This window comes from Tachysurus vachellii, chromosome 6 (genome assembly GCF_030014155.1).
Source record: "Tachysurus vachellii isolate PV-2020 chromosome 6, HZAU_Pvac_v1, whole genome shotgun sequence".
Taxonomy (NCBI): Eukaryota; Metazoa; Chordata; class Actinopteri; order Siluriformes; family Bagridae; genus Tachysurus; species Tachysurus vachellii.
In genome coordinates this window covers 19,067,736-19,091,041 of record NC_083465.1, presented here as the reverse complement: position 1 = coordinate 19,091,041, position 23,306 = coordinate 19,067,736, and the positions used below count along the sequence as shown (strand labels likewise).

Below are 23,306 nucleotides of genomic sequence, written 5' to 3'. Positions count from 1 at the left end.
GGGGAGTAAGAAAGAGAGAGGAAAGGGGCTGGGTGTGCAGTTGTACAGTGGGCTGCTGGGGTGGGCCTGTTTTTACCAGAGGAATTGAAACACAGCTGAAGTCAAGCCAACGACTGCAAGAAATATGAACAAGCAAGCCATTTGTGTGAAACAAATATGAACACAATCACAAAAAGGAGCAGTCTTTGTTCTATTTTAAAGTTTCTCTTTTGATTTACTGTGTTTGATTTACAGACTAAAAATACATTCAATCACATTTATAACTATTTTTTGTTGTTAAAAAAACTTATATCCTATGTTCAGTACTATAACTGTTTCGAAGCTTACTGTACATATTAGAGAGGGATTTAGCAGTTTATTACTATATTATTACTGAAAATGGCATAGGGAAACATTTTTCTAAAGAGATTAACATTTTCCAGATTAAACAATGAACAAATGATTGCAGAAAACGGTTCTGTTAGTCTCTCAGATGGGGGAGTGTCTTCACAGATAAAAGAACATTTAAATTCTAGCATCAATCAAAGACTACATTTCTTTGTTTAATTACATATGCAAAAGTATTAATTTTTAATAAGAGAAGCCTCAATTATGAAATATAGGCAATCCACAGGCAAGGATTGATTACTTTGTGGACACAGTGCATGTACATTATATTGTTATTTTCTCTGTTATGAAATAAAAAATGATTGAGCTCCTTTCCTGTCTGAGTCTGGACAGTCTGAGAGCATAAGTACTGTTGCAGATATTAACCACCAACAGACAGTAACAGGGTTACAATAGGCAGAGTATGGAGAAAGCGGAAAGAGTATTGAAACATCGTCTCTTCTACACAGTGTAATGTCCAGGCAAAGAGGGCTGAGAACATTGTTTCTTAAGCGTTAAGTCTCTATCTATCCAGTTAGAGTGTCTGATCAGCCCACGTCACAGCTCAGTTTAAACGGGGACTGAGACAGGAATAGAGCTCAAGGCTTGGCCAGCAGAGACACAGAGCCCAGGAAGAGGCTGCTATTTGTCTATTGGTAATCCCTCCTTAAATAGTCTTGCAGGGCAAGTTAGGGCCCTGCAGTTCAACAGTGTGAGAAGAACAGCACGCTTTGACCGGTATTGCAGTTCCTACCCAGAGGAAAGAAAAAAAGACCATATAAGAACTGGAGCTATTGCTTAACTCAGTAACACAAGCTCAAGAATGAACTTTGCTGCACAGTTTTTCTTCACAAGCTACGTGGGGGAGAACTCACTAGCACGAAGGGGATTCAGTGACAGTGAGGACTATGATCCCTTCTGGCACAGGTGGGAAATCTCAATTGCATCTCTAAACCTCAAAGATTCCTTGAAGTGAGACCTTCCTCTTACTATATCACCTCCACTGTAGTTTCTTGTAGGTCTTACCCAGCTTTTTTTCCTCTTGATTTCCCTGCCAGTCTTCATACCATCAGTTGTACCTTCCCAAAAACACCCTTCACTTGTTTCCTCCATGGCAGGCATTCCCTCTCTCATCTCCTGTATATATTTTATGTGTATTCAGTATAAAATTTAGCTATAAAAAGATAAACACACATCATCCACTCATACACATCTAACGTCTCCACCAGTAAGCGTCACATCTTGATATACAGTACAACTATTGTTTGCCAGGGTTTTGTATCGGTCTCCCTGCACTTCCCAAAGCTCCAAAACATAGGACCCCTCTCCATATTTTATGATAACATGTTCAGATTACTTTCATCTACTACTCTGCATCACATTTCTAGATTGTACATTTTTCTTGTATTTTATAGTAAATCAGATTTAATTGAATTATCTGATATTGTGTTTGACATAAAAAATGAAGAAAATCAATCTGTATCAAATGTTTTATGTTTGGTGATAAAAAAAAGAACAACTTGTGAATAAGGCAAACATCAGTAATGAAACCACCTATGGATGCAGAGTATCTAAGTAACTGAATATTTGTATTGGGGACAATATTGACCTGAAATCCTAGATAAGATTTAGCATATTTTTGTACCTGCTTCAGTAACATATCTTGAGCTGTGAATGTGCAGCATGCAATGGTATCTGTTAAACAACAGATATATTGATTCTCAATTATTTTTCTATACAATGTACAATTTTCCTATACTTTTTATATCACATAGATCATAAATCTGAAACACAAATTGTCTTGTCTGAGTTGTAATGTTGGCTCAGTTACAGTACAGGTATCATTATTAGATCAGTACGTGTTATCAGCTCACACTCACAATGAAATGGGAATAGGAATAATCTTCCTTTCAATGTCTCCATACACTAAATCTCTATTTCTAAACATCTTTCTTGGCAACTGTTTTATATTCAGCCAATTATTATTTAGTAACCACTAATAATTTATATTTTTTTCTAACCAAATCTATGTAAATTTCTTGATTTACAAATGAAAACATGATTCAGGGAATGAAAGAGGTATTTTTCCCGTAACAAAGATCTATATCTTCCTGTATCAGTGATGATTGGCATTTGGGCAGCAAAATAAAGAAGTGCTCATCTAATGATGGCAGCGTCACTGAAAAAGACGGCATCATCAGCAATGGAGTCCTTACACGTCGACCCACCCTCATCTGCCCAGAGCGCCTCCGAGACTTTGGTGCTGAGGAGTACTTGAATGCAGAAGTTAGACCTTTTAAGACAAAAGTGATGGAAGCACCTGAGATGCAATTGATGGCACCTCCTAAACCCCCCATCCAAAGCATCAAGGACTACAAGCCAGCACACAAACCTCCTGCTGAGTACCTTGGCTTTGAGGACATCAGTGCAGCAGCATTAAATATGCAACAGTCAGGAATTCAGAAGACCCCCTGCACAGTATGTCAACTTAACCCAGTTTCTAGCAGGATTTGAGAACTAGCCACCCACATGAGTCGGGTTCTGTATAAACATTTTGACACGACATTCTCTAGCCTGTAATACCAAAGGCCAGTATTTCTTGTTCCAAATAATATACTGTACTTGTGCTACTCAAATTTTTGTCTAAACAGCAAATGTAAACATAAATGGAGACCAGTTTGTATTTCTAAAATACTTTTAAAACATTTCATCGTTTTTGGAGGAGGTGCAGAAGAAGGGGGTTAGCCTGGATTGAGGTTGTGTCTTGCTGGTTTTCATGTAAAAACTTTACCTGCCTCCACACATAGAGAAGTTTGGTTTCAGGAAAAATTTTAAGAATTCAGTAGAAAAACATTTGGTGGTCTTGAACAGACAAACCATCATCTAACTCATTGTCTTTTTTGCTTTTCAGTACTCTAGACTATCCAAAATATATGGCATGGAGATTTATCTGAAGAAAGAGTACCTCCACTATACAGGTTCAGTAAAGGAGAGAGGAGTTCTGTATCTGCTCTCCTCACTAAAACAGGTAAAGTTTGCTTCACTTCATTTTTTAAATTAACTGGGTCAATAGTTACAATTAATTACATCAACAAGTGAGTGTAGACTAAACAACTTTAGATGCTTCCATAAGCTCACTTTAAAGGAAAAACTTCCAGCTCCAGGGTTCTCCGTTTTATTCTTAGCTCGGCTTACTGTCTGTGTGTAGGTTTACATGTTCTCCCTCTGTCCATTTGGGTTTCTTCTGGGTTCTCCAGATTTTCTTTAAGTTCTGGATCTACTACAACCTTGAGCAGGATGAAGCGGGTCCTGAAGATGAATAAAAAATAAAAAAAAAGATCTCATTAGTCATGCTTTTTAGCTTAATATCAATTCATCATCTTTTACCATGCCAACAAGCTACCCCTCCATCTCCCCACCCCAGGACCCCCAGGGCCAAAATTACTCCACATACAGTATCTCACATTTTTGAAAGTATTTTATTGTACTTAAATTAAAGTATTTAAAATATATCTTGGAGGTGGGTTTTGGGTCGTTATCATGTTGGAATAGTGCCATGTGGAGCAGTTTCCAAAGGGAGAGGATCTTGCTCTGCTTTAGTATGTCACAGTACATGTTGTCATTCATGGTTCCCTCAATGAACTGTAGCTCCTCAGTGCCGGCAGCTCTCATGCAGCCCCAGACCATGACACTCCCACCACCATGCTTGACTGTAGGCAAGACACACTTGTCTTTGTACTCCTCACCTGGTTGCCACCATACACGCCTGGTTCCTTGGTCTCATCAGACCACAGGAATCCATGTCCTTAGTCTGCTTGTCTTCAGCAAACTGTTTGCAGGCTTGCTTGTGCATTATCTTTAGAAGAGGCTTCCTTGGGTTAGGGTTAGGGTTAGGGTTAAAAATAAACCTACAAAAATTCTGAAAGTTTATTCATATATTTGCAGGACCAGCAGAAGAAAGGTGTCATTGTGGCCACAGACTGTAACTTCTCCATGGCAGTGGCTCATCATGCAGTGGGACTGAAAATCCCAGTCTTTGTTATAATGCCTGCATACACTTCCCCACCACGGCTGCGCATGTACAGGGACTACGGGGCCATGGTTATCTCCTATGGCAGCACAGCTCAGGACTCACAAAACCATGCCCGCCATCTGGCCAAGGAAAATGGCTACCTCTGCCTAGAGGAGTAAGTGGCTTGTTTTTTTGTTTTTTGTTTTTATCAATCTGTTGTGCTGCATGCAGATTCAATCATTAGAGATCATCATGATGCCAGCAGTCGCATTTAACTGTTTGAGAAATCAAGTCTGCATTAGCATTTTATTACTGAGTAATTTGGCTTAGCATTTTTTATGGTGTTCATGCAAGCATTGATTCATGCACATACCCATCTGTCTCCCTTTCCAACTTGCAGGGATGACAGTGTAGTGTACCTGGCAGGTCTGGGTACAGTAGGCAAGGAGCTCCATGAGCAAGTGCCAAAGCTGGACGCAGTTATTGTGCCTGCTGGGGGACAGAGCGGAGTGCTGGTTGGGACTGCAGCTGCCATCAAACACCTAAACCCACGCATCTCAGTCATAGTATGTCTGTACAAGATGCTATCCAATACATGGAGTCAATTTTATTATTTATCTCCTTTAAGGCTTAATCTTATGTGTTAGCATGGATTCTGAGAATACAAATGGTTTATGGTCAAATTAGTCCACAAAAGGTGAAGACTACACTAGCAAGTGACATATTCTGAATGAATAACTGTTGAATGAAATTGTTGCAAAGCTTTAATCACTCGTCTAAAAGTTTAAAAATGTCATCAGGTAATACATCTAACTGAGTAGATGTTAAAATTGGTGACTTTATTATTATTGAACATCTAATTATGGTTGAAGCTAATGATCAATAAAAAAGGCATTAATCATATAGCAAAGAGCCCAGAGAAAACTGCAGGGGCCATTATCACTGATGAATTATCACTCATCCTGGATCTTTTTGTTTTCTCCAACAGGGTGTTGAGCCAGAGGAGTTTCCACTTCTGCTACAGTCCCTCAAAACAGATTCGCTTGTCAGTGATTTCTCCCACACCACAAATAAAAAGCTCTATAGAGGTAAATGTGTAGTCCTCTGTTTATAAATAGTATTAATATTAAATAATAATATTTTATCCCAAATCTTTTCTTTTTGTTCTTTTCATCCTTATTTATTAATGACAAGCAGTTCCACATTCAGACACAGCTTTGACCTGAGCTCTTGCTTTGTTTCTCAGATTTCATGCAGCACTCTTTGGGAGCACACACTTTGCAAATAGCCAAGAAAATGGTGGATAAAGTAATCTCTGTCAGGTACAAAGGCCCAACATTTCTAGTTAGACTAAAACCATAATGGAAATATTTAACATTCCTACATCTAAAAACTGTGAAATAACACTGTACTAACACTTAAATGCTACATAAGTGTGGTTTCAGCAGATCAAGAAAATTTCACATTGGTTCTAGAAACCAAATGATCCACAACAGAACCACAACAATCAGAGGGCATCATTTTTTTTTTAAAATAAAATAAGCCTACAGAGGACATTCTGCCAATCTAAATCTGTTAGCTTCCTAATTATTTCCTCTACATCATTTACCTTGCAAGCATTGATAGAGATTTTGCTAATTCACATTATAGAATTTATAAACTGACTCAGATTAGATTAACAGACTGATCAGTTTCTTTTTGGAAGTTGGAGCACATTATCTTCTTCTTCTTCTTTCGGCTTTTCCCTTCAGGGGTCACCACAGCGAATCATCTCTCTCCACCTAACCCTATCTTCTGCATCCTCAACACTTGCACCTACTAGCTTCAAATCCTCATTAATTACATCCATATACCTCCTCTTTGGCCTTCCTCTTTGCCTCCTGCCTGGCAGCTCCATGTCCAACATTCTCCTACCAATGTACTCACTCTCCCTCCTCTGAACATGTCCAAACCATCTTCAGAACCAAAAATAAATGCTTAAGTCTTAATCATGATTTATTGTTCATACCATAGAGAGAAGGACAATTTGGTGGCAATGCTGAGGATGCAGGAGTATGAACACACTACTGTAGATACTGAAGGAGCCATGGGGCTGGCAGCCATCTTGGCTGGTCAGCTTCCAGACCTAAAGGGTAAAAGGTGAGCTGCACTTTAAAGCATTTAATGGTCAGAGAGTAATCCTGAATGGGGTCAACATTGTCGTGAAATAATACCGTTTGGCACTACACTACACTATAATGCTTTTATCACAAATAATATAATGTTGACGTGAGAGTAAATCTGAATAAGAGTCAATTCAGTTGTGAGATAATATTGCCATGATTCTATTGTTATTCTACATGCTAATGTTATTGTAAGACTCAACATGCTATTAAAATGATGAAAAGTGATTTTTTTAATTATAGTGCAGCTTAGCAAGCATTAGACTTTCTTGTTTCTAGCTAATGTGTGTGTGTGCACCCATACAGAGTAGCAGTGGTAGTTTCCAGTGCTAACATGGAACTGGAACTGGTGAGGGAGTGTATAGACAGAGCTCTGGTGCTGGACGACCGTGTGAGCCACTTCAATGTTCAGCTGGGAGATGGACCAGGGGACATGGCTAAACTGCTGAATATACTAGCTCGAGAAGACGTCAGGTCAGAGGAAAAGAAAAGGCTTTGCTTTGCAGTCTACTTTTAATTGTAGTTGTAGACAAACTTCTTTGGTTCTGACTGCAATAATTTATCTTCAGTAATTAATTATCCTGACAAGAAATGGTAATTTGCCGCAGATCAGTGAACACCACAAGCATTTTCATATGATTGCAAAGGTAATTGGAAAGAACAATCTGTTAACTATGAGGAAATTAATCAAGCCATCAGAATCTATCAGTAAAACACCCATGAGAGTATTTTATATGCATAAATATGATTCTCTATAATAGCATATGTACTGCCCTGCCTTTTTATCACCTCTGGGAAGCCATTCTGGGATGTGAACTTTTCTTAATTTTAATGACAGTGTTACACATCAAGACATTCATTATTCATTTTATATACATATATATATATATATATATATATATATATATATATATATATATATATATATATATATATATATATATATATGTATATTAAAATGTGTATTAAACCCATCATATTTGAGATATATAGTTATACACTCAGTGAGAACTTTATTAGGAACATCTGTACACCTACTTGTTCATATAATTATCAAATCAGCCAGTTGTGTAGCAGCAGTGCAATGCATGACCTTATGTAGACACAGGCCAGCAGCAAGTGTCCACATCAACCACCAGAATGTGGGGGAAATGGGATCTCAGTGATTTTGACCATTTTCCAATTCACACAAAATTAGATTTCACTCAAAAGGTGCGGAAAAAAAAAAAAAAACGCACCAGTTCGGCAGACTGAAACCAGCGATGAGAAAGAATGGCTAGACTGGTTTGAGCTAACAGAAAGGCTACAGGAACTCAGATAGCTACACAACAGTTGTGGTGAGCAGAACAACATCTCAGAATGCACAGCACGTCAAACCTGACCATGACAAGTTCAATATTTTTCAAGGTCTTCCTGGTAACTGGATCTGAATCCAATAGAACACTTTGGGATGTCATTAGATTCACAGCATGAAAGTGCACCTGAAAACTCTGCAGGAATTGTGTGATTCAATCATGTCAACATGATCAGAATGTTTCCATGGAATCTGTGCCATGAAGAGTTGAGGCTGTTTTGTGAGCCAAGGGAGGCCATTTGTATAGTGTTCCTAAGAAATTGCTGAGTGTATGTCTAGTAAACCAGGAGATTAGAATTTTTATGATATTGCTAGAACATTTGAGAGTTATTTATATATTATTATATATATAATTATATATAATTTCAGGGCTTTAGGCATTGTGTCTCAGGCAGCACAGCATTAAGCATGTTAAAATGCATTTGCCGGATATCAATGTACACCTGGAGAATATCATCTTCTTTGAAATATATTGACATTGCTGTATTACCTTAATATTTCAATATTTTTAATAAAATCACCAAAAGCTAGACATGTGTGTATGAAATACACAGAAGTAATAAATCTCTAAAAGACCAGTGCTGATGCCAGTAAAAGTCAGTAAAGCTTATTTCAAGGGAAGCAGCTACCATCATTGGCAACCCATGTGGCCATTCCCCTGAATACATATATTGACAATGACCTGCTGAGGGTAGATCAGCAGTATACTCTCTTATTAAAGCTCATGCCATAATCTTTCATAATATTATCTCAAAGCACATAGAACCTGAAAATGAACACTTAAGTATGTTGAACAAATTTAGATGTTTCTTGCATGAGTATTATATGCACGTTAGCCCACATCCCAGATTATACACATCTTTCCCACTGCCAAAGAAATTATAACCAATCTCAGTATATTTGATTAATCCCATCTACTCCCATAGCCTCCCATCTTGACCAACCCCACCAACCTCAACAGAAAGTGTGACCCTCACACAATATTTTCTAGAAAACCTATTTGGTTACATTACTATATTAATAATTTAAATTACTCTGATCCTGACCAAGTTTAGTCTGATCCTGACTAAATTACTTAAATGAATGCCATTGGTCCCATGGGATTCCAGGCCCAATGCATACCTCTGCCTTAAAGCTTTTCTTCTATCAAAGTCACTAGATGTCCAAATGTTTATGGACACCTGACCATAACACTACTATGAAGACTTTTCACTAAATTTTGGAGTGTGGCTTTAGGATATTCACATTCAGCTATAAGAGCATTAATGAGGTCAGGCACTAATGTCAGGTTCCAGTTCATCTCAAAGGTTTTCAGTGGGGTTGAGGTCAGGGCTCTATACAGGGCACTAGAATTCTTCCACATCAATCATGACAAACCATGTCTTTATGGAGCTTGCCTGTGCACAAAGGCATGGCCATGCTGGAACAGGTTTGGACCCCTTAGTACCAATGTAAGGAATTTTTTAATGCTATGACATACGAAGACTTTCCATACAACTGTGTGCTTCCAACTGTGTTGTGACAGTTTGCGGAAGAGCATCATATGGGTGGGATGGACCGATGTTCACAAAGTTTTTGTTTTGATATAAACACTTTCCTTGAATAAAGTGGCTAAATATGTTACTGCATTGTCACTGAATGAATAAGAAAGTCAAAAAAAATGCTGCACAGAATTTAACAATTCTATTGATTCATTCGGTTTCATAGGGACTAGCTATTTGTTTCATCTGTCACTGATATTTGCACATATTTTACTTCAGGCTGTTGGATATTTGCCACAGGAGATACAGTGATAGGGTCGACCTGTTCAAAGTACAGGTAAGAAAAAAATTTCCTCTCTTCACAGTTTTTTTCCCTGCCTTCATTTCCTGCTTCCATTGCATAATAGAGGCTTAAAGAAATCACTAATGCTGTCACTTGTACGTGCTTAAGCATCAGTCACTCCACAGAACTAAACAGCACACTCACATCCTATTAACAAAGTGCTGCTTATTCCCGGAAAGGTTTTTTTCTCCAGGGCTGTGCTGTGTGTTTGAACAGGTGGAGTGTGTTGTGGAGCTGAAGGATAAGAGTCAGAACTGCCATCTACGCAGGATGCTGTCTGAACTCTACCCCACACTGCGTTGGTTGGATCGGTTGAACTTGTCATAATAACTGCTGCTCTGATCATGCATACATAAACTCACACATAAACACATCATCGATCACTTTTCCAGACTAAAACACACATCAATAGCTCTTATAGACAAAACTCAAACACAGCTCAGACATAACAAAGATGTAAATGCACACACATAGCATAAACATCACAAACATCAATATTCTCTGAAATACTGAGTCAGTGTAATGTGAACTTCTTGCAGAAATAGTTCCAGTCATGTTAATAACAAATGTATTAAAGTAGGTGAATTAATTAATCAGAAAGCTTAAAAGGGAGAAGAGGTTTTGTTTATTTTCCTCAATGTAGAATAAAAACAAACAAATTCACAATAAGCAATACTAAGATGAAAATTTATAGGAGGTTTACATAAAAAAAGTATGTAAAAACCATTATACTATGTTGTGTGTTGTTCACCAACCATTAAAATTAGTTAGAATTATAAAGACTCATTTATCTGCAAAAATATTAAGTGTTTATAGTAATAACAGTCAATGGACACTTCTTTTTTAGATTTGTGCAGTTATCTAATCAGCCAATTATGTGGCTGCAAAAAAAAACAATCACGCAGACACAGGTCAAGAGCTGTAGCTCTATGTATAAAAAGTGTGATTTCTAATTTTGATCATGGCATCAGTGTTGGTGATTGAACCTTAAGTGGTTTGAGCTGATGGGAAGTTTATAGTAACTGAAAAGAGCATAAACTTTACACACACACACACACACACACACACACTTCATGAGAAAAGAGATAGAAAGAGAACGAATATACTATCTTTTCATATCCAACTGTGTATTTCATGCTTATTAATAAGACTTATGACTGTAACTCACTCCATGATGACCTTTTAATACTGTGTGATATGCAGAGTGAATGACACACCGCCAACCCGCATCAGCTGTCATTAGCTCTTTTATCCATCTCTTGAACTGTTAAACACAGTTTGGCTCCAATCCTATTGTGTGTGTGTTTGTGTTTGTGTGTGTGTGTGTGTGTGTGTGTGTGTGTGTGGTGTAGCTCTCAGCCACATCACACAAATAAATGGTCCATGCTAAAATCTGCAGCAGAGGGAGATGCGTATTAAAATGGATAGTGGAACGAAAGTGGTGCAGTGAGGACGGCACGCTCTTGAGTAAAGACCGGAGAGAGTGCTTGAAGAGAGGGGTGATTAGTGCAGTCTAATCTTTTAAGTCCATTAGCTAAGGTCATTCCGTCCCATAGACCCACAACCAAATGCGGGATACAAGACGCCCAAAAATAGAAAGCCAGACTGTATACTGTAGACCTGTAGTCTTGTCACAGATGAAGATTCCGAGTAATAGAGCTATTATCTTTGTCATTGTACGAACTGTTAACTAACGAAGTGCACAAAAATGTTCATGTCTGTGTGCAAGTCTCTAAAAGGTCATTTGCTTTCCTCTTGTGAAATACCAACTGACATCAGAATAAATTTAAATAATACTTAGCAATAAGCCCAAAAATGCTTTTAAATTCATTATTGTTAAAACCGTTTGATTTAGTATGGCTGTAGAAGAGAGAAATGAGGTAAGCGCTCAGTCCTGCAGAGAAATGAGCAAGGATAAGCTTTTGTGATGGATCAAATTCAGTAAGTATGGCATTAAGATAATAGCAAGTGCCAGGTCTCTAAATGTGTCATAAATCAAGGCACTCAGCCTTAATTCTGCAAAGAAAGCAAAAATAGCTAGAAAGTCATTTCAGTTTTTGAAGGTTTGATTATGCATTTACTTTGTGTTTATGAATAAATAGATTAATGTTTTTTTTTTCTAAAAATAGTGAAATGTTACAAAGGTTGAACTTTGTTTCATGAGGCCAGTCTATAGATAGGTCATATTCTGAACCTAAGAATGATGCTCGGCTCAGATTTGTGTGTCTCCTGTCATTTAAATGCCACCGGATTATGTGTAGAAGTATGGGAAATCCCAGGAGATGTTTCTGTGGCTGAATTATAGCCAGTAGTGGACTGGGGTAGTGAACCAGTTTAAACAAATGCAGTTGTAAAAACAGTCGATCAGTCTGATGATGTCTAAAACCTTGCTATCTAAGTGTGCTTTCCTCACACAAGGAATGTCAGGTTTTGTGTGACACATTTTCAGGAAGGTTTAACAAAGAAAACAAAGACAGTTGTTAAATTGCTGCTTTATTTTAAAATAATTTTTAAACCTTACTCATCACACCATCTGAGAAAAACTAGTTAATAATTAAAAAATCCACTTCATATAAGCTCTACAATACATTTAAAGAATCTTTCTTATTCTTATAAATCTATTAACTATATTATATTCTTCTTCAGTATAAAGAATGCTATGTATTACTCATCAGTAAAACCAGTATCCTGATGTTCCCCTCTAGTCTCTCTGTGCTGTGATTAATAGAGGATGTCAGACTTGTGCCCTGCTGTGATATAGTTGGACTACATGTCTCAGGTTCTGCAGGAAATCTAACAAGATTCTGCGATAAATATTTTACACAGGTATCGGTTGCTTGGTGTAGTGTTTAAAACAAGCAATCATCTAGCATGCAAAAGTATTCGCTTCCGAGGTGACACAAATTCAGTTCTATGAGTAATTGAGGGCATTTTGGAAAACAGTCCGGATAAAACCAGCCTCAGCTGGTTTATTACTGGACTTCTTGGAAGAAGCTGACCTACATCACAGAGTAATCCAGAAAAGGGATTTTTTTTTTTTTTTTTACCAAAAGAGCTGCTTAACAATTTCATTTTAGAAATATTAGTTGAATACTAACCTAATTGTTCTTTCTTAGTCTAATTTCAACAGGTCTAATTATAAATATAATGTGAAATTATTAGAAAACCAAATGAGAGTCTGTATTGTGTTTAAGATTTGGGTCGGAGAATACAAAAGCACATGAAGCAACGTCTCTATATTCAAAAGCAGTTGTGTTCAATATTATTTTAAAAACAACTTCCTACTCATGTTTGCCAATTTTATCCCGAAGTTTGACAAACCCATTTTCCATTCAGGTAGCCTGTTCTCTAATCTGTGACAGCACCAATAATCTGCGTAGGTGGAGGCACAGTTTATAGTCTGTGAATCATGTCTCTGTGAAATTGCTAACTGCCAAACTAAAATGATGAAACTCCCACCCAAGGAGAGCTTAAATTCACAGTCACAGTTGGTGTAGGGAACAACAGGGCCTTAAATTCAAATCTAAACACAGTTTCAACCAGATGAAATGGAAGGCACATTTTTCCATTGCTTTGAAACTGGTTCTACAGTCAGGAAGAGCATCCACAGTAAAGCTAATAATTCTAGCTTATGTACTACGGTTATTATTTATGCATGTATTGTGAGTATCTCTTGCAAGGAGTGTTGCGGTAAAAGCTCGTGTTACTGTCCATAACTTTCACAGTTTCTACATCAGAATGATCTGATTTTGAAATATGGTCCATATATTTGTATTTGATTGGAAGGCTTGAATCCTGATGGATCCTTTTTTTTTTTGTTGTTGTTGTTTTTGGAGCTGTGCACATCTGAAGCTGCTCAGTGACGTTTGGCACGACCGCCAGCCTTGTATTTCAGGAGTAAACCCAGGGATGCAAAGCCAAACAAAAAGGTCTGAACAAACCACAGGAGCCGTGTTGATGGATCGTCGATGCCTTTATCACTGCAGAGAGTAAGATAGACACAATCAATGGTTAAGATTTTCTAACAGCAGAAGATAATGTGACACTCTACTGCCCCCGTGTGGCAGACAATAAAAGGTCTGACTGTCCCAATTCAGACAACACTTAATTTGTAATCTGTTCTGATCATTTCTGATGTTATAGCAATAATATTTTATAGAAAATACACAATTTCTGTTTTAATTATTGCAAAATAAAGTCACTGTCCACTTTGAGAAGAGCATCAGCCAATTATGTGGCAGCGTAATGCATAAAATTATACAGATACAAGCTTTTGATAACGTCCACATCAAACAGCAGAATGGGGAAACATTTTATCTCACTGGTGTGTTGGTGCCAGATAGGCTGCTTTAAATATTTCAGAAAGTGTTGATCTCCTGAGATTTTCGCACACGACTCTAAAGTCAAAGTGGTTTGAGCTGATAAAAAGGCTACAAGAAATACAAGTTTTGGTGAGCCTTTGCCCACTCAGATTCCTGCTCCTGGCTGATTGGAGGTCTCCCTGACAAGGTCTTCTGCTGTTGGAGGACATCCACCTCAACGACTGACAACTCAACTTGTGGTTTCTGAGATGTTTTTCAGTTCAGCATGGTTGCAAAAAGTTTGTTTGTTTTTATGATTTAGGCTTATTTGTTATTGTTTTAGCTACTATAGCCTTTCTGTCTGCTTGAACCAGTCTGGCCATTCTCATCTGATCTCTCTTATAAGTAAGGTGTTTCTGTCTGCAGAACTGCTGCTTATCAGATGCGTTATGTTTTTCACATCATTTTGTGTAAACTCTAGAGACTGTTGTGTGTGGAAAACCCAGATCTTTAGCAGTTTCTAATAAACTCAAACCAGCAACAACCACCCTGCCGTTCAGATGTATTTTGAAGCTCCTGACAGGTACATGCGTAATTTTATGCATTACGCTGCTGCCACATGATTGGCTAAATGGACAATTGCATAAAAGTGCTGGAAGTAGCACAGGAGTTCTACCATTGTGGCCGGTGGTCATATAGATCGATGGCAGGTGTGAGTGTGTGAGTGTGTGTGTTCACGTTCAGGTTACAATCACCATACATATTTACACAAACCCTCATTTATATAACTACATATGAATATGATCTTTAAGAATATAAAATATCTGTTCATGTTCATTTGGTAGGTATCTTTAGGAATGTACAATTTCGTATTCATCATCATCTTCATGAGACTGTAAATGAGTCAAAAAGTACAAACATTTTCCTCTTCATATCCACTGAATAATAAAAATATCTGTTGGGTCACATTATAGCACAACGCTGTTGAATCTGTAATTGTGTTCAGTGCTGACAGTAGTGCTGACTGTCAATTACAGGTTTATATTATTGTGCTCATTCTAATTCATTATCATTGATATGGTAATAATTAACACAGGTATAAGAGGAACAAAACATTTTGGGACAGCACATCTCTTATGCTTTACGTTCACATTTACAAATCCCTGCTCATTCCCACAGTATTTTCAATACTGCTTACCTGCATACTTTTAGTGCCAGCATAGCTTCACACAGATGGACAGCCCAAGAAATCCACCATCTGAAACACAGCCAGCCATGACACAAACAAATCACACTTTTGACAGGCAGAGAGTCTGCTGAAAAACAGCATGTGAACAGAAGAGACACTCACCCCTTGTACATGAAACTGTGATATTCTTTGACCAGATACTGTGTGAGATCACCAAGTGGCCCCAACGTGTCATAAGGGATTTGTTGTGGCCAAAACACAGCCCACTGAAACACAAGAAATGTGATATCAGCTACTATCCTACTCTTATGCTTAGTGTGAAAATGTAACAAGTCCATTACTAATGTTTAAAGTGTTAAAGTTTTATCAGTCAGCCGTTATGTCTTGTTCTCAGAAATGGCTGTTATGAAAGGCTTCTTGCTCTTTTCAAATATAAAAACATGTCTATATATATGCAGGTTTTCATATTAGGAAAGTTTCTGTAATTGTTCCTGGTTGCCCTGCAGAATGGATCTGGTTTTAGATACACCTGATTCTATCAAACTCTGTTGCATTTACATTCATCTTAGATCATAATAAAAGTGAATGGAGAAGACAATGTGACATACCATGTTATTTTTTTATTTTTGCATAGCAAGGCACGTTACCTTTTCTGTGTCCCACGACGTTCCCCTGCCACTCATGCTACCCGTGTGTTGTGGAAATAATGGTGTGCAGTATGCACAAGGTACTTAACAAATAATGTAATGAACATAAACATGATGGATTATTTATTTTCCAAAAGGATTTTGAAGGAGAAACTAAAAGAAATCAATTAAGCAAACACTGTCCAATAAATGTACAAATTACACATAAGGACATGCAACAGAAACAGTTTTGTTTTTTTTCTGGTTACCGCGTTTGTTATTCAGAGGGAACACGGCACAAAGCCAGCCAAGGATTTAGACTTAAAAAACTTGAACAAAATATAGAAATGCGGCTGGCTAATAACTGGAAGTGTGTTTGTGTGTGAAAAATAACTTTGTCCCATTTTGTTATGTCACAGGGTCTCATAGATATAATAATAACACATTGATATTTAATAGTTTCCAATTCAAAGTAAACATTAGATTTTAACCTTTTATATCTAATATTGCTGGTTGATATTTAAGCTACACTTTGCTGTGTTGTGTGTCTCGTCATATTGTCAGCTAACGCTAACTAAAGCTTTAATATCTGTAGGCTAGGATTCTTTTTTAAATGATCTGTCTGAGAAAAGGCATTGTCTATGAAAAAGCAAACCTCCTCACTCCATCTACTTTATCTCTAAATCCATCCATCCCTCTATCCATTTGGGTTGCAGGGAGCCTGAAGTCTATCTAAGGAGACTCTGGGCAAAAGGCAGGTTACAACCTGGACGGGATGCCAGTCTATTGTAGGACACAGTTGCACACATACTCACACACCCATAGACAATTTTTGTGTCAGAGCAGCAAGTTTCCCCAAAAGGTTTGCAGGTATAATAAAAGTTGAAGCTGTGGAACTTAGTTAAGGAGACTGTACATATTTAATAGACTCTAGAGAAACTCTAGAGGTTGTTGAGCATGAAAAAGCCAAATCAGCATTTCCTGGAATATTGAAACACCCTGTCTAGCACCAATAACAATGACACTGTCAGTGTAGCCAAGAGCACATCATGTTGATGTGAGCAATGTTGATGTTATCTGAAGTTCTTCAACTGTAACTGTGTGATTTTATGCTCTGCACAGCCGTCACACAACTGGCTGATTGGATAATGACTTGAAAGAGCACTGATACCTATTAAACTGGCCAGAAAGGGCACCAGAATGATATATTTACAAATGCACATAAATAAAAGCTTCGCCGACCAACATGGTAGTTCGTGAATGAAAACATGAGATGAAATACATGAACATGTCTAAACCAAAAAAGTCATTAGCAATTTATTATGGATTGCAGGTTCAGTGCTATGTAAGTATTGATGTAGGTTGGACATAAGAGTTGAAACACAGCAGCCCTCATCAGACCAAGGGTGTCCACTCTTACTCAGAAAGGGTTGGTGTGAATTCAAAAGATTGCATTGGTTTCCCACTGGGATGCTGATCGGGAGGTCAGGGTTTAAGGCACTGCCAAGATGCCACCACATATCTACCCACGCACACTGACTTCAACCTCAAAGGTGGGATATGTGAAGAAAAGTATTCCAATGTGTTATAAACGTATGTTTGTTTTAAAATAATAAAGGCTTTTTTTTCTTAATCAGGTGTGATTTCTGTTTGATAAGATGGAAAACCTGCACTCACATGTACAGTACAGAACAAGCATATGAAGAAATAAATGCAGAGCTGAGCAGCTGTGACAGTGAAAATTAGTTGTGGAAAATGTGATACACGTGTGCATCAGTAAAGTCACCAAGAAAAATAATTCTATGATGGAAGAATATTATGCTCATTTGCAGATTCCCTAAACATGTCCATGACTTCAGGTGTTAGGATGTGTGTGTGAGAGAATGTGGTTTGCACCAAAAAAAAAAAACATCTGCATAAAGATTTCCTTCATTTTGGATTTGTAGACCTACGATGAAAAAGGTCTAACTGTTGTGTTGCTTTTGTGAGAGATGGACACGGTTGAAATTCCTAAAGCATTTTTGATAGACGTGTGACAATTTTCTATAACTACAAATACCATGTTTTCCTCCAATCCCTTCATCCCTGCTGTTCTGGACTATTGAACAGGAGTTTATTCCTGAATACCTGTACCCTTTTTTTTTTTTTTTTAACTGTAAGAGATAGGGTACATCCTTTCTAAAGCTATACCCCTCCAACCAAACACACCCACACAGACACACACAGGTCTGCCTATTATTTCACCAAAGCTTCCATTCAGGCGTTTTGTTTTCACTGCCAGTCAGAGTAACGTTACATACATAAATAATGGAACACCATGATCCTGCACCACAGCTAGACTTTGTCCCATAAAGCAAATAAACTCCTTAACACACTAACAATGTGCTATTTATCAGTTATGTGATAAAACGCTCTTCACCTTTACTCCAGAGACAACAAACATTACACACCAAATCCAGTGAATTACACCATTCTTAAACCTGCCACGTCGCAAAATTATAACTAAAAAAAATTACACTCGAATTCCACTTGCTTGGGCAAATATTAGAAAATGAATAAAAAAGAGAATAGAAAATACAAAAAGTGCACGGTGCATGGATATATATATTAGTGAAGACTTTTAATTTGTATTTTCCGTGATAAATGCAACTTACTGTGTAGTAGCTCATGGATAGAGTTACAGTTACTATCCAGAAGAGACTGGACCTCCTAAAATATGAACTGCCATCACTTTTAGCCATTTGTGAGACGTTCACGTTTCCCCCGTCAAAAGTCTGAAACACTCTTAAACAGAGATACTGCCGCGTAGACCGGTCTTTTAACAGCGACGGGAAATGGCACTTTCAAAATAAAAGTCACAAAGTCTGCAACCTTTTGAGTCCTACTATTAGGAAATGGTGTTAAATGCATGGCATCAGGACTAACAGTAACACAAAATATAACATTCAGTCATTTCATTCAGTATGCAAATGTGGTATTAATTTTAATATTGAAGGGATTTTATGAGTTTCTTTTTCTTTTCTTTTTACTGTTTAACAAACTATTTCTGTTGAATTCACAAACTAAAAAAACTATTTATTGTAAATAAAAAAAAAGGAATGCACAGCAAGCGTGTTTTGCTTTGCTATGTTTTAATCAATTTGTGAATCCACTGTAAAACTATCTTTACATAGTTTATATCGTCAGTTAAAAAAAAAATCTCCATTTTAATGTTAATTTGCTTGTATATAAATCACATGCTGCATATACTGAACAAATAATAACTGGAAATAACTGAAACCTCTGAAATGACCTGTTTGACGAGTAAACGTATTAAGACTCATGTTTTTTGTAGAACTTGTTTTAGAGTACACTGAAATCAAAAACAAAATAAACACAAATGTTTACTGACTTGAGTGGTAAGTTTACAGCCTGATGCCAGGATTCATTTGGTCCATGCAATGTTACATAAATAATACTGAAATGACTTGACCCTGCTTCATAAACATGCTAACACCAGCCCACTAACAGATTTAATTTACACCTGATCTGTAAAATAGTGAGCAACACACCCAACTGTACAGTCAAGATGCCTGCTTACTGCATTGGATAGAAGTCAAACCTGTAAATATGAAATCAAATGCTTCAAATGTTGCCTATTTTTGAGGATTAGTGATTGGTTAAACCCCGATCCAAACCCCAGCACTGCCAAACTGCCACAGTTGGGTCCTTGAGCAAGGCCTTTCACCCTCTCTACTCCAGGGGTACTGCATCATGGCTGACCCTGTGCCCTGGTCCCAACCCCCAAAGTTGGCATATGTGAAGAAAGAATTTCACTGTGCCGTAACGCATGTGTGACAAAGGCTTCCATTCTATTCTAAATTGTAATGCTACAGCATAGAAAGACGTATATAACTGTTTGTAGGAACTGTTTAGGGCATACATACATATGTGGCTATGTACTGTTGAAGGAAGTTGATTGAGCAGATACAAGAGACTAAGCACTAAAGTCATGTGTATTATTAGATCCAAATCTAAGCTCATATCAGTTCTGTCCGTCCATCCATCCATCCATCCATCCATCCATCTAATTTGTATACATTAAAACATATATATAAATTCCCATCCACAAGTACTGGAATATGTAAAGCCATTTGTTAGGTTTGTTACATACTTAAGAGAAATGGTTTGAAGTCAAAAGGTCAACATTTGACAATATATCAGAATTTCTGCCATCATTTCCTGATAATTAAGAACAACTTAGACACCTAAATAAAAATATCTGTACATGTAACCAAGAAGGGTTTCTTGCTGTCCAGGTGCGTGCTGTTACTACAATTGTTTAAACAATTAAAGGTCCTGAATGTCTATTCTCGGCATTATGTTTGTAAAGACTAAATTTGTTGTTAGAAAGAATGAACAAACAAAGACCAGAGAGCTGTTTTTGGGAGAAGTCATTAAGCTTTGAAAAAGGGTCAGTCTCGTGTCCCAATTTTTTTTGCAAATTAAAAAACAAACAAAAACAAAACAAAAAAAAAAAAACACAAGCAGCTTTGGGTCAATTAATCTTCAGGAAAAAAAATAAAAAAATTTGCAAGACAATCTTAAATATTGGGTTGCATATTCAGGTCACTGTGCCATCTAGAAACAAGAAAAAGGAATCAATAGACTTTTTTTTATTACAAAATTTTCTGTACACTTACTGTTACATGAAGATTCCCCCAAAAAAGAAGAAAAATAACAATAAATGGAAAAGCAAGCAACAACCTTAAAATTCTAACAATAAAGGAACCAGTGTTCATTTGGTTTCTCACACCACTTCAGAACTATAAAACAAACATCTAAAAATGCATCAAACAAAAAGGTTTCAGTGACCGATTTCACATTTTCTAAAAGGAGAAAACAGAGTGAAGGAGAAACAGTGTTTGGCTTGAAGAGAACCTTGCACAACTCCATGCCACCGAATGCTAAACTGGGCACTGATTAACAAAACTGTGAAAGCTGCATCAACCAAGAACAGAAAGCCATTCCCACAAAAAGGCAGATATAAATAAACATGTACAATACAATTCCAAAATACAGCATTTCTACAAAAAGGCATAAGGGCAAAGTGTGTGAGCTGCAGCATGATCATACTTTGTCTTTTGGTAAAAGGAGAAATCAGTGTGTTAAAAACAGGAATAGGGGAGAAAAAAAAAAAACTAAAAATATACTGAACCAGTCCAAACGTTCCCACATATTGAGGCCTGGTTCAGAACCAGTGGCTGACAAAACTGGGACAGAGCACAAAAAACTGAAGCTGTGATTTCAGCAGGTTTTTACCATGATTGTAGCTGGTTAAAATAACAGAGAAATCCGCTTGCATTGTGAACAAGTTTTTAGACAGATTAACAGTCAACCAAGCCCTTAAGCACAAACAGTGGCTTCAGAATAAAGAGTTCAGGTTGCTCTCATTACATGGTTATTCGAGTCACCTGAAGCTCTGATAAACTGCATAACAGTTTGATGTGAATTTTCAAAAGGCTTTAGTGTTAATGTATACAAAGTATATTGTACCTTTTCCAATAAGGTTCAAACATCAGAGAACATCATGACATTCCCATTTCATATCCTCTATATAAATCTCACTGACTCAGTTCTGAGTGTGAATAACACTTACAGTGCCTTGCAAAAGTATTCAAACCTCCTACCCACTTTGAATATTTTTTTCCAATTTATTTATTTTTCTTTTTTTTTACTGTTACAACCAGGAACAAAAAACATAATTAGTGGTTATCCAAAAAAAAAAAAAAAAAAAAAGCCATTACATTTTTTGCTTCCTCTCCTCCTCAACCGTCTATCTGATCAGCTGCGTATGCACATGAGGGCAGTTAGTGCTCCCCTCCGCACAAATGTGTTAAACCATGTTATAATGCGACACTGAATGGAGAGTAGTATTAAAAGCATCAATGGCAGGCTTCACATTTTTCATTTGCTTTATTTTAATTACCTCCTGCTGTGTGGTAGAAAAGAGCAAGCTGATAGGTGATAAATTGGCAAATGACCAAATTGGGGGTAATTTCATTATGACTATGATCTACATGTCAGCAAACTGGTAAGGCGGACATTACTTAGTGATTATCTTGTGTAGCTTCATGACATCAAAGCGCAATTATATCCATTTCAGTTCCAGGCTGAAAAAATACAAAGTGTGGAAAAGTCCAAGGAGCGGGTGAATATTTATGCAAGGTACTGAAAACTAGTAGAGTGCAGTGTTTTCAGCTGGTCTGCTACAGTCTTCAGTAACAGTACTAAAGCACAGAGACAGTTGGCCAATGCAGTACAGATTCTGCCTACAGAATACAGTAAAAGTTTTGAAATCACGAGTTTTTTTTTGTACAAACAATCTTGACGAAAAAATTCACTCTTTCTCCATTATCATATAATCAATAAAATATATATGTATATTACATAAATTTACAATTGGTAAATATTTTTGTATAAGTAAAATACAAAACAAAACAAAAAAAAAAACAAAAAAAAACACACAAACAGCACATGCCATTGCACTATCGCTAAAGTAATAAAATAAAAAAATATGTACAGTTCCAATTTTCTTCAAAGCCACCACCTTTCAGTATCCATTCTTAGTTGGGATCGCATTTCCCCAGATAGAGTTCACACCTTTTCTTCTATTCAAGCACACAAAAAACACACAAATATATAGATCCACACAAATACTGACAAAATAATTCATCTTTGGCCAAAGTGAGAGGCTGCAGTGTGTGCAACAGTTGGGTAACACTGTTTCATTTCCCTTTGATGAATCTAAAGCTCATACATTCACACACGTACAAATAACATGCAAAAAACGCATGTCAGAATTACAGTCCTAGAAATTTCAACACACACATCAGAACCGAGAAGACTTACTTTCTCTCAATTCGTCAGTGTCCTTGTGAGGTCAGGACGCACGGTTACAGTATAAACTGTAGAGTCACACACTTGGATGGCGTAAATGGGATGAAATGCTTCGAAATGGAACAAGGCATCAATAAATAGTGATGTAAGTCTCTGCTGAGCCTTCCGTCAGCGGTGCCTGTCAATCATTCTTGCTGCTCTGAGTTGCGTCCAGATTGACCACCTGAAGCTCAGTCAGGTTACTGTTACTGCCGCTGGACTGCTGGCCAATCACCATCTGTGAAAAGGGAAATATTAGCAGATGTAAATGAACCCTTCCAGTGAACAGCTCATTTCAGCTCACAGCATGCCACCAAATATGCACGTGTCAGAACAGCAGCAGCAGCAGCAGCACACACACACACACACACACACACACACACACACACGCACGCGCATGCTTTCTTTTAATGCATTACAGCAATGCAATCTAAGAGGACTGAATTGCGTTTATTATTTCATGACTAAATATGGAGATTAAATCAAGGTCCAAACACATGACTAGGGAACCAGAGCCTTTTAGAACATTTCTACAACTAAATAAATAGAAGTCC

The 23,306-nt window shown here is 37.3% G+C and overlaps 3 protein-coding genes across 11 annotated transcripts in view; 1 reads left to right on the top strand and 2 right to left on the bottom strand.

Annotated features, from left to right (window-relative positions):
* The first annotated feature begins 1,018 nt into the window (after nt 1–1,018).
* LOC132846724 (L-threonine ammonia-lyase) lies at nt 1,019–11,382 on the top strand. Of its 4 annotated transcripts, none has more exons than XM_060871428.1 (11): nt 1,019–1,293; nt 2,487–2,844; nt 3,278–3,394; nt 4,312–4,553; nt 4,779–4,944; nt 5,367–5,466; nt 5,625–5,700; nt 6,392–6,517; nt 6,847–7,014; nt 9,655–9,712; nt 9,935–11,382. In XM_060871428.1, exons 1-11 carry the CDS (start codon nt 1,190–1,192, stop codon nt 10,043–10,045), a joined length of 1,626 nt encoding a protein of 541 aa, XP_060727411.1. In that variant the 5' UTR covers nt 1,019–1,189; the 3' UTR covers nt 10,046–11,382. The 4 variants fall into 4 exon arrangements, with proteins under 4 accessions (XP_060727411.1, XP_060727412.1, XP_060727413.1 ...); XM_060871429.1 differs by having other exon boundaries at nt 9,912–11,382; XM_060871430.1 differs by lacking the exon at nt 6,847–7,014.
* A 2,163-nt stretch (nt 11,383–13,545) lies between these two features.
* On the bottom strand, nt 13,546–18,679 carry tmem254 (transmembrane protein 254). The gene is made up of 4 exons (XM_060872747.1): nt 18,489–18,679; nt 15,371–15,474; nt 15,218–15,277; nt 13,546–13,698 (listed from the first exon to the last, which is right to left on the bottom strand). Exons 1-4 carry the CDS (start codon nt 18,573–18,575, stop codon nt 13,575–13,577), a joined length of 375 nt encoding a protein of 124 aa, XP_060728730.1. The 5' UTR covers nt 18,576–18,679; the 3' UTR covers nt 13,546–13,574.
* Nucleotides 18,680–20,474: 1,795 nt separating this feature from the next.
* The window catches only part of srfb (serum response factor b), a 28,405-nt gene continuing 25,573 nt past the window's right edge, over nt 20,475–23,306 (bottom strand). For 4 of the 6 annotated variants that reach the window (XM_060872746.1, XM_060872745.1, XM_060872741.1 and 1 more), the window contains exon 8: nt 20,475–22,990. In XM_060872746.1, the coding sequence (XP_060728729.1) occupies nt 22,895–22,990 (96 nt within the window). In that variant the 3' untranslated portion in view covers nt 20,475–22,894. The remainder of the gene's footprint in view (nt 22,991–23,306) is intronic. The other 2 variants (XR_009648637.1, XM_060872744.1) reach the window with 2 other exon arrangements.

Coding starts and splice junctions, on each gene's coding strand:
- LOC132846724 (XM_060871428.1), top strand. CDS start 1,190: ATGAACTTTGCTGCACAGTTTTTCTTCACAAGCTACGTGGGGGAGAAC. Junction 4,554..4,778: donor GGCTACCTCTGCCTAGAGGA/GTAAGTGGCTTG, acceptor TCCAACTTGCAG/GGATGACAGTGTAGTGTACC. Junction 7,015..9,654: donor CTAGCTCGAGAAGACGTCAG/GTCAGAGGAAAA, acceptor ATTTTACTTCAG/GCTGTTGGATATTTGCCACA.
- tmem254 (XM_060872747.1), bottom strand. CDS start 18,575: ATGGCTAAAAGTGATGGCAGTTCATATTTTAGGAGGTCCAGTCTCTTC. Junction 15,475..18,488: donor TATCCATGAGCTACTACACA/GTAAGTTGCATT, acceptor CTTGTGTTTCAG/TGGGCTGTGTTTTGGCCACA. Junction 15,278..15,370: donor CACAGTTTCATGTACAAGGG/GTGAGTGTCTCT, acceptor GCTGTGTTTCAG/ATGGTGGATTTCTTGGGCTG.